Source organism: Belonocnema kinseyi, chromosome 3, assembly GCF_010883055.1.
Source record: "Belonocnema kinseyi isolate 2016_QV_RU_SX_M_011 chromosome 3, B_treatae_v1, whole genome shotgun sequence".
In the NCBI taxonomy this organism is placed as follows: Eukaryota; Metazoa; Arthropoda; class Insecta; order Hymenoptera; family Cynipidae; genus Belonocnema; species Belonocnema kinseyi.
Window position 1 is genome coordinate 44587320 of NC_046659.1, and position 12002 is coordinate 44599321.

Genomic DNA, 12002 nt, shown 5'->3' on the forward strand with positions numbered 1-12002 from the left:
TAAATAGAATCGACGAAGTGCTCCGACCGGCAATCGTGCATCTTCGAGTTTTGAAATTCAGAAGAGGAGAAATGGGTTGCGCGCGCAACTCAGTCATTTACAGCGGCTCCTACTATATTCAGACGGACATAGCCCTGTCATAGTATTGGACAGCATCTCGTTTCATATCTGGGGTCACTGTCAGGGACGTGAGGAGAAGTCGAGTCGAGAGGGTAAGACGAGCAGGTACACCGTGATGTAATGGAAATCGCCCTTTGAGACAACAGTCTTTTCATTTCCTTTGAAATTGATTTCAAGTATAATTATACTTCATTTTAGACAGCGTGTAGGCGCGTGTTTTACCCACATATTGTTAAATATCCAGCATTTTTATTGAATCATTTGAGATTATGTTATAAGTAAAAATAAAAATCCTTTAGTTTGTAGTGTGACACTTAGTTTTAATCTTACGCCAAAGAGTTTAAGAGTAGAATACTCCTCATCGATAAATGAGCAAGAGGTAAATCTCGGAGTAGAACCTCGTATTTTGTATTTAGAAAATCATTTTATTTAAAAATATCACATAGACTAGGGTCTAGAATCAATAAATGTATGAATAGGTTAGCTTAGGCTTTCTTGAATAAATACAATTTTTATATGTCAGATGAATCTTAGTGTTTCTCTATTTGAATTACCCTTTTCTCTATTTTCAAAGTTAGACACATTAAATGTGCAACAATGAGTTAACTTAGCATAAAAGTTGCGGGTTAAAATATATATTTAAGTCCGGTCGCATCATCCGGTCGCGCATCAGATACGCAAAGCACATTGGATCCCGCTAATTCCTCTAGCAGTCATTCTTCCTTTCTCTTTATATATATATATATATATATATATATATAATACATATATGCACTTTTATAAATGTAATAAAGCATGCATGCAGGCATTATTATGTTTACACAAGCCGCATCATTTCGACTTATATGATTAGCATTGCAACCTTAATCTTTTGCAAAATGCATAAAAACCTTAACTTTAAACAGATATATCTCAAAAACTTGAAGTTTCCGGACTTAATGCTTCTCGAGACTTTTAATCTATACATCGATACCTACCAAGAAGCAAAACTTTAGACAATTTATTTTAATACATATGTATAACATATTTAATAAGAAGTATGCTGAACTTATGTTTTTTATGCAGTTCTGTATTTTTATATTGAGGTTCTGCCGTTTGGACTAGAAATCTAAACTAATAATAGCTTTATAAGTCTGGGGGGGTGGGTGGATATTAGTTTAGGAATATTCTATTTGGAATAGAAAATGTTCCTGCTACATTCCAGCGCCTTATGTACAGAATAATAACACTAGACTTAAAATACATGTATTTTTTTACCTCGATGATGTAACTATATTCTCAAGAAATTTTGACGGACATTTAAAATATTTAGAAATTGTGCCAGGCGAAATTAAAAATGCAAGTTGAACAATATGTTTAAACAAATAGTAATTGGGTTGTTCTAAAATAAAATATGATTTAAAGTAAATGTAAAGGGTAACGTGTGGATGAAGAAAAAATCGAAACTGTTTTAAATTTTCTAAGACCAAAAGCTATTAAACAAATACAAAGATTGATAGGAATGGCATCTCGGTAGAGGAAATTTATTCCGAAATTTAGAGGAATTATAGAAGCACTGCAAAAGCTATTAAACAGCATCAGTTTTGATTAAGAATCACGATAATAAACCAGCAGGACATTTGTGCATGGAAAAAACTTGTGCGGCTGAAAATTATCATTGGATCGAATTGTACCCTAAATATTAAAATATATAAAGAAGGTGAAATTTGCCTGAGAATAAAACCAAAAATAAATAATTAATTAGGTTAGATGGAATTAAGTATGATTAAAGAACTATGAACACTTGTGGCATCAGATATGTTGGGTCCATTTTCAATGAATTACAATCTCCGTTAAATACAAATAAACATTCTGCAATAGGTTTCACACCAGTTTTTTAAATTTAGGTACAAAACTCCAACCAGTTGAAGCGTTGAATTTTGAAAATATGACGGACATATACATTTACAAAAAACAATTATTTACAGAAGAATAGACCCCCGACTAACTTTCAGATGGACGGATTGCTTAGCCGGAAAGGAGGCACTCCTAATTTATGAGTGCAAACTATCTCAGGAGCTAGCACAGCCTCCTCTCAGCGAAACTCCGGAGCGAAAGCAAAAAAAAAAGAAAACAAGAAGAAAAGAGACAAACAGAAGAAGTAAATAGAAAAGTGCAAGAGTTAGTTAAGAATATAAGAAAGCAAGAGTTAAAGAAGAAAGTGAGAGTATATAAAGAAAAAGGAAGAGATTTAGATAATGCAAGGGCAAAATATAAAGGAAAAGGACATAGGTAAATGGTTAAAAATTAGTATATGTCGAAAGGTTGAAGAGGGAAATGATATCAAGAGAAGACTGGGAGAGCATAATAAATTAGAGAATGGAAGAAGAGGTAAAGGCGAGAAAGGAGGAAATAAAGGAGGACCAAGAAAAAATATTAAACTTTTACAATGGATTAATAAAACTTTTCCTGCCTAACCACACACATTAACGAAAAATTTACTTTAAAAACACACAACAGAAAAATTAAAATAGATTTTTTTTGTACCATCAATTTGAAATTACAATATTTTTATTACTGCTACATAAGTTTAATTGAATGGTGCATAAGTAACGTAAAGAAAATAAACTGTAAATACGGCCATACGAGGCCAAGACAGAACTTCAATTAAAATGCAAGTAGAAGTTAGATATAAGTTACTTTACAACAAGAATAACCAAAAAAGCTGTTCATCGGAAAAAGATACGAATCTAGAAGGAGAACAAAAATAATTTTTTTTTTCAATTAGGTTAGAAAATTAGTCACAATCAAGACTTTAGATTTGATGAACTAGAGTAAGTTAAAAAAAGCAACATACGGGGGCTTCTATAAACGACGAGGCCCAACTTTGGCCAATTCTGTGTTGTAATATTGTGGGACTTATTATTGTTTTTTTAATCAACATTTTTGTCCTTTCTGGCCATGAGTTTTTTTTAACATCTAAGTGTAAAAACACGTCGCTCGGAATCGGACACGCCCTCTCACCCCCTGTAGGCAAACGTGTCCTTTCGTCGAATTCCCACTCCTGACATAAAACCATTTGGACATATCATGACATAAAACTCGCTCGACATCAAATATTGAACCAGAATATAAAGCGGATAATAAATAAGGACGTCATGAAAATATCATTCAGTAAGAAGGAACTGGCATAGCTAGAGTAAAGAAACAGAAAATATAATACAAAAGACAAAGAAAAACAAATCACCAAAAATGAAGTGGATGATGATTCATACGTACAAATGGACATAGCGGAGCTGGAATCCTGCTTTTTATTCAAAGAAGAATTGGAAAGATGCGAAAGCTCTGGAAAAATAAACCTTGGCCCAAACAGAGAGGGGGAGGTTATAACAAAGTTATGATCACCCCGCTATCACATAGCTCTGCGGGCCTAGGACTAGTAGCTGGGTGAGCACCAATTTCTGCTCCTAATACCTCAAACCTGGGCACCGACCACCCAGTCTTATGGTCCCTGCATTCGAACCTTGTTGGTACGCAATTACCATTCCACAAACCAGTGTTTGTGTACTCGAAACCGCAACGACGCCACACCATCCGAAAAGATAACCCAACGACCTCATCTACGAGGATAACCACCAGCTACGCTCAGGAACCTTGGCTTTTCCGTCTTGATTTCACCGAACTACGCCAAATGATCTTGTCTTCGCCGTCCGGATCAATGTCATTTCTGTTTACTCATTTTCAAGTTTTTAATAAATCACTCTTATGTTTATAAGATTTGCCCATTATTGGCCTTACCCGTTCTCTCGATGATCCAAAGTGTCGCGTATCGAACTTTTACTTCTCAATAAAGTCGCCGACTTCTACATCCCACGCCTAAAACATATAAATGTTAAAAATGACTCATTCCTTCAGTTCTCCGGGTTTTCGAGGTAATTCGGCTTTTATATACATAAGCTCGTCACTGACCAGCGGACAGGATAACTGATGATGTTGAAGGAAGGATGAGAGAGAGAGAGGGACTGAGAGTCGAACGTTCAACGAAACAAATGCACATTTTGAATTGGATCCAGGCATCTTATTGGTTTAACCATACGACTACGTTCTTATTGCGCTACAATTATTTGACCGTTGTGTTAAGGCGGAAAGACTCTCCCACATATCCCGGCGCAAGTTATCAATCGGCACTATTTCTTCGAAAATCGAGCTACGTTAACGTGCCTTTTGGAGGCTTATTGTTATTTGATGTAATTAAATATATGCCTTAAATCCATATTTTTTTACGTTTAAAACACTTTTTATATCTGTCTACAGTTCCCTGTCCTATCCGCAGCCCAAATTTTACTGAAATTTTACCCTAATTCATTTTAAGAATGAAAATCTTATGTTACGTCTACGGAAAACCAGGTCGGCGCTGCTTAGCCATGATCGCGCTTTAGAGAGGTTGGCCTAAAGTTTAAAATTTAGAGCCTGAATATTTTGGTAAATTTTCATAGACCAATACAATTTTTTCTAAGTATATAAAAGTAGTATTTATAAAAAGGAACTTATTGGCCGAGTTTTAATCAGTCAAATGGTTTTCTCTGAAAATGATTGATTAGGAAGTGTAAAGTGTGTCATGTCACTATCTCCAACGACAAAGTAATTTTTACATGAGGATGGAGTTATACCTGTGAAAATAGACCGCTAACCCGACCCGAGCAGCTGCTATAAGCTGACGTTTATTCCTGGGTGGTTCCTCATTGGTTTCAATCTCAAAAACTGGAACGACAAATACTACGTTCGTCTTTAGAGGTCTTCCATGTAACATTTTTAGAAAACCAGAAGCTAGTTTTTCGCTTGGAAAAAGCTCTATATCTGAAACAAGAACACGTTCTGTTCCTGCCTGCATTCTAGCAATGTTTCTAGCCACGTTGATGGGATACGTCATATCTCTTTGTTTTCTTTCGGTTTCAGTTTTCCTCCACTGAAGATCTGAAGCTGCACAATCTCCCTGAGACCGATTTATGTGTCCCAGCGCTGGAGGTCGGCCAGATGGAAAAATTAGATGAACGGAAACCTATAAATGTAACAAAATATTGTTTCGTCGCAACGGAAAAATGTTAATAGCATTAATAGTCATACAGGGTGGACACACTGGGGCTTACATACATGGCGATCTGAATGCTACCCAAATTGCACAACAGTAGGGGAGAAGCCTTTATACAGGGGTATTTTCATATTTCGCGCCTTTAAAGTTGCATTCGGATCGACCATTCGGTCAAGTCCGTGCATCTTCGCATCAAGTTTATCATAGTTTCCATGATTGCGTTCGAAACTTCAAATGGATACAAGTGTGAAAAAAATATAGGTTATGTTATGTAGTAATTACAAATAATAAAAGTGTTTCATTGATAATGAAGTGAGACCTGTGTACTGAGAAGTAAACGTCAATTATTTTCTATGCCAATAACATTATGGGATGTCTGCTGAGTAACAAATACTATAAAATAGTAATATTATTCTGCGATCTGAATGGGCTAAGAGTGAATTGTGATTAACACTTATTTGCGGCAAAAACGGTATGTTATGAATATATAGAATATGTATTAAGTAAAGTAAATAAAATATTACATCCGTAAACTTTAAATTGACATTACCTACATTTACTTACAGCGGTTAGGATAAACACATGAATCCGAACATAACCTCGAAATAATGACAGATCGACCCGGCTTGATTATTATACTTTCGATTATTTATTATTTACTAAAGAAATGTTTTGTGGTTTTGTATGTTTATTATTGACATTGTCGGCAGTAATAATTTAAACAACAATTATTTAATAATAATTTAACAAACATGACTTATTAATAATTTTAATAAGTAACACTTTATTCCTGAAATTAATAACTGATTCCCATTGTTTTTTTTTTCACAGATCGATCATAGATGAAATACACACCAGGAAATGCAGATGGATTTTGTGCATTTCAGCTGGTTCATTTCAATGAACATCATTGAAAAACCATTATCTCTAGACCTTATCCCAAGACTGGGGATTGAGCAGCCTAAAATTAATTCTAATTCAATCTGATGGTATAGGTGTATCAAAAAAATATCTTGAGGTAATTTATCTTGTCTAACTTTTAATTAATAAAATATTTAGAGATTTTTTTGTATTTTACAAAATGTTTTCTCTAGATCTCATCCTAAAATTTTTTTTGATCAACCAATAAAATAATTTAGAGACTCGTTGGTGATCGAATTGTATCAAAAATAAATCTAGACAAAATATTTTACTCCAGAAATGTTATTCCATTTTTTTAGAAATTATTCTATTTTCGAAATTGCTATCTCTGGATCTGATTTCCAAACTGACATTCAATCAGCCTCAAAAATTAATTCTAATTCATTTTAATGTATAGGTGTACCAAAAAGATATCTCGAAAAAATTTAACTTGCCTGAATGTTAATCAATAAAATATTTAGGGACTTTTTTACTTTAGAACATGTTTTCTCTGGACCTCATCCTAAAATTTGGTTTGACCAACCAATGAAATAAATTAGAGACTTGTTAGTGTAGCAGAAATAAATGCAGAAGCGATATTTCGTGCCAGAATTTTTATTCCAATTTTTTCATAAGTTTTGCTATAATTATGTATTTTATCATTTCTAAATATTAAATTCATACATTATTGGCGTCTTATCAGAAAATACAAATCTTTTAGTGTAATTGAAATTTACTCGAAATGTTATTTTAGTGTATTTCATTGAGTTATCGTTTAAGCTCAAATTATGCCGTTAGAAATGAAGACACCAATTCCGTAAATTTTATTTCAGAATCCCCAAATATTTCATTAATTTAAATTCAGGCAATTTAAATTTCTTCGAGATATCTTTTTGATAAAACTATACTATCAGAATGAATTAGAATTAATTTTCGAGGCTGATTGAATGCCCGTTTGGAAATCAGATCCAGAGATAGGAATTTCGAAAATAGAATAATTTCTAAAAAAAATGTAATAACAACTCTAGCCTAAATTATCTTGTCTAGATTTATTCCTGATACAATTCTATCACAAACGAGTCTCTAAACCAAAGTTGACTAAACCAAATTTTATGATGTACAGAGAAAACATTTTCTAAAATACAAAAAAAACCTGAATAATTTATTAATTAAAATTCAGGTAAGTTAAATTTCTTCGAGATATCTTTTGGATAAACCTATGCGATCAAAATGAATTGAAATGAATTTTCGAGGCTGATTGAATGAAAGTTGGGAAATCAGATCCAGAGATAGCATTTTTTCAAATAGAATAATTTCTGAAAAAATTGGAATAACAATTCTGGCCTAAAATATCTTGTCTAGATTTATATATGATACAATTCGATCACCAACGAGTCTCTAATTTATTTTAGTGGTTGATGAAACCAAATTTTAATATGAGATCCAGAGAAAACATTTTCTAAAATACAAAAAGATGCCTGAATATTTTATTAATTAAAATTCAGGCAATCTAAATTTCGTCGAGATATCTTTTTGGTAAACCTATGCCATCAATATGAATTAGAATTAATTTCCGAGGTTGACTGAATGCCAGTTTGGAAATCAGATCCAGAGATAGCATTTTTCGAAAATAAAATAAGTTATAAAAAAATTGGAATAGCAATTCTAGCGTAGAACATCTTGTCTAAATTTATTTTTGATATAATTCTATCACTAACGAGTCTCTAATTTATTTTATTGGTTGACTAAACAAAATTTTAGGTTGAGGCCCAGTGAAAACATTTGCTAAAATATAAAAAAATCCCTAAATATTTCATTAATTAAAATTTATGCTAGTTAAATTTCTTCAAGATATCTTTTTGACAAAGCTATACCATCAAAATGAATTAGAATTAATTTTTGAGGCTGATTGAATGAAAGTTTGGAAATCAGATCCAGAGATAGCATTTTTTCAAATAGGATAATTTCTGAAAAAATTGGAATAACAATTCTGGCCTAAAATATATTGTCTAGATTTATATCTGATACAATTCGATCACCAACGAGTCTCTAATTTATTTTATTGGTTGACTAAACCAAAATTTAGGATGAGGTCCAGAGAAAACATTTTCTAAAATACAAAAAAATCCCTAAATATTTTATTAATTAAAATTCAGGTTAGTTAAAGTTCTTCAAGATATCTTTTTGACAAAGCCATACCATCAAAATGAATTAGAATTAATTTTCGAGGCTGATTGAATGAAAGTTTGGAAATCAGATCCAGAGATAGTATGTTTTCAAATAAGATAATTTCTGAAAAATTGGAATAACAATTCTGGCCTAAAATATCTTTCTAGATTTATATCTGATACAATTCGATCACCAACGAGTCTCTAATTTATTCTAGTGGTTGATCAAACCAAATTTTAGTATGAGATCCAGAGAAAACATTTTCTAAAATACAAAAAAATGCCTGAATATTTTATTCATAAAAATTCAGATAAGATAAATTACCTTGAGATATTTTTTTGATACTTCTCTATACCATCAGATTGAATTAGAATTAATTTTGGGCTAAACAATCTCCAGTCTTGGGATAAGGTCTAGAGATAACAATTTTCCAATAATGTTAATTGAAATGAACCAGTTGAAATGCACAAAATTCATCTGCATTTTCTGATGTGTATTTTATCTATGATCGATCTGTGAAAAAAAACAATGGAAATCAGTTATTAATTTCAGGAATAAAGTGTTACTTATTAAAATTATGAATAAGTCAGGATTCCTAAATAATTAATAAGTAATTATTGTTTAAATTATTACTGCCGAGACTGCCAGTAATAAATATACAAAATCACAAAACATTTCTTTGGTAAAGAGTAATCAATCGAAAGTATAATAAACATGCCGGGCCGATCTGTCATTATTTTGAGGTTCTGTTCGGATTCACCTTTTCACCCAAATCGTTGTAAGGAATTGTAAGTAATGTCAATTGAAAGTTTTCGCATGTAATATTTTATTCACTTTACTTAAAAAATATACTGTCTATTTTTAACATACCTTTTTTACGCCGCAAATAAGCGCTTAACACAATTCACTCTTCGCCCACTAAAATCGCAGAATATTATTACCATTTTATAGTATTTGTCAGTCTGCAACGATTCCATAATATTATTGTCACAGAAGAAAGCTGACGTTTACTTCTCAGGTCACATGTCTCACTTCATTATTAATTAAACACTTTTATTATTTGTAATTACTATGTAACATAACCTATGTTGAAGTTTCGAACGCAACCATGGAAACTATGATAAACTTGATCCGAAGATACACGGACTTGGCCGAATGGCCGATCCGAATTCAATTTTAAAAGCGCGAAATATGAAAATACCCCTGTATAAAGGCTTCTCCCCTACTGTTGTGCAATTTGGTTAGCATTCAGATCGCCATGTATGTAAGCCCCAGCGTGTCCACCCTGTATAATACTATACAATTTATATAAATCCAACTTAAAATTGCACATTTTTCATCCCTTTATAAAGAACAACTTTTTATGTGTAATGTATTTTTTCATTTGAAAATAATTTCATGCAATTAAAATTCACGATTCGCAATTTCTGAAATTTTCATTACATTTAAATAATTCATTAATGAGTAGGCCAGCACCTTCTCCATAGCAGGTTCGCACCGACAGGCACGATCCAATAGAGCCACTGCCAAGCCAGCATCAAGGCCAGGTGCAAATATGGAGAAACTCAAAGGACCCTCCCACCTTTTAGCAAGTTCAACAATGTGATAAACCTGATCAGCGGTTGCATGAGTACATAAGGTCACTTCTGGAAGCTCCTCTGTTCTTATGGATTCTCCTATGATGAACGGAAGAATTCTATAAGGCCCCTTTTCTCCAGCCCCTGGGCTCCAAATGACCTCAGTTGGTGGATAGGATAATTCTTGATGTATATTATTGTACCACCTGCAAAAGCTCGAGTTTTCTGGGTTTTTTCCCGCCATGTACAAACCCGCGGCGTATGTGGACGGTCCTACAAAAACAAAATTTTTGTAAAGTTAAACCATCTTGTCGTTACATGAAAAATCTTGCGAAGTTGAGAAAAATTCCAATTTTTTAAAAATGTGGTTTCGTGACTATTGACCTAGAATACAAAAAGAAGTTCTCTTTCCTTAAAAGAAGCTTAAACTATTTTTTTAAACATTAAAAAACGGTGTCAAATGATCGCTATTTATGCTATTATAAACAAAGAAAATAGTAAATTATTTCTTTTACTGTGAACTACGTGAGAAAAATTATGACAAGAAACTTATCTTTCTAGTTTCTTCGTACCTTTTGAAAACAATAAGAAAATTACCTTTAAAAATATATAATGGGGAATTCTGACATTTTTTCAAGCCTCTCTTTCTTGTCCTTCTATCATTTCTTAATTTAAAAAATCGTAAAAAAGGTTTTATGGCTATGGTAAAATATTTAACATATTCAATGGGTGGAGTTGAGTTGTCGTCTCTTCTGCAGGTCGTTCATTTCTTAGGGTGGCTCCAGGTTCTCTGAGATCCACGCGACGTCGGACTTAGGTGTCTTCTCTCGAGGAGGTTCATTCAAAAAAATTTGTATTGGAATTATACCCCTCCCGCGAAAAATGTTGCGCTTTTGGTGACCATATGTCGGCACAAAAAACTTGTGAGACAAGCTGGAAAATGCTATTCGATGACGCTTTCGGTGCAATATGTGCCCTTGTGAGAGTGATGGATTGCTCGTACAGACCGGCATGTTTAGGTAAGGAACATATTAACTTGTTGGCAGAGCCTGCCTATTGATTTAGCATTAAGAGCGGTCTTCAGAGATTCTCCATTCTCTCAGCTGATTTTCGAAAAAATGTTGGTTGTTCACTTTTCACGGACGGATTAATTGATCCGATATCGCGTATCGCTAGATTGCAGATACTACCTTGTATGAAATTATTTTATCAGCTTGAAAAGAAAATCGCGGATTTTGGCATGGCATTTAAATTTCCATTATAATTAGACTGCTCATGGTTAATAGAGAAATACTTTTTCTTTTGGGGAGATGACGTGAACGTAAAAAAGTATATTATATTATAAAAAGATAACCTCATACTTAAGATTCATGCATCCCAATAATTCTTGGTCCATCTTTGTCTTAAGGTGATATTTTGGGCAGCCTAGCTTCTTTAAAACGATATTATTATTAAAAACTTAATATTATCAAATAGAAATACATTAAACCTCTTTCAGATGATTATAGACCGATATGCCTGAGGCATTTTTGGTGATAATTTGGAATTTCTTGGGGAAACTTTCTACACGGGCTGTCCCGGTATTTATGGTCTATAACCAAAAAGCTACATCTGGGAACAAAGAGGAAATGCGACTGTAGAGTATTGGAAGCCTAACGAGTTAACGTTAGTAAAAATGAAATTGTTAAAAAAAGTAAAATTGACTCCGGCCTAGGAAATCAAACCCCTGGCTGCTGCGCTGGCTCGAAGCCCAAAGAGCTACCACTGTGCTAACCAAGGACTCGGTGATAAGTTACAGTGCAGTTTTCCAATCACGTACTGCCTCACTGCCACCACTTTAAGTCAGTATTTATTGCTGAAAGGGGAACATGCCGTGTCACGTGTACCATGTAGCACGTTACAACTACGCTTCCCTATTTCGGAAAGTGGCCAATACTCCAAGGAAAGGAGCTGAGATATTTTGGTCAGCTAGCCGCTAATATAAAACTGTGGCGGAACCTCAAAACGGATGCATTAAAGTCCTTAGATAGAGACCTCTGCATATCGGATGCTTTACCGATCAGGTTGATACGAGGGTAGTTCAATAAGTCCTTAGAATGAAGTATAAAAACAATTTTTTTTGGGTAAATTTTTTTTTATTTTTCAACATAATCTCCTGGGAGCTCTAT

General features: G+C 33.5%; 1 protein-coding gene across 4 annotated transcripts in view; it reads right to left on the reverse strand.

Annotated features, from left to right (window-relative positions):
- The window catches only part of LOC117169389 (beta-1,4-glucuronyltransferase 1-like), a 72129-nt gene that overhangs the window by 27540 nt on the left and 32587 nt on the right, over positions 1 to 12002 (reverse strand). For all 4 annotated transcript variants that reach the window (XM_033355746.1, XM_033355747.1, XM_033355748.1 and 1 more), the window contains 2 exons: positions 9734 to 10107; positions 4770 to 5158 (listed from right to left, as the gene is read on the reverse strand). In XM_033355746.1, coding sequence (XP_033211637.1) covers positions 4770 to 5158; positions 9734 to 10107 — 763 coding nt within the window. The remainder of the gene's footprint in view (positions 1 to 4769; positions 5159 to 9733; positions 10108 to 12002) is intronic.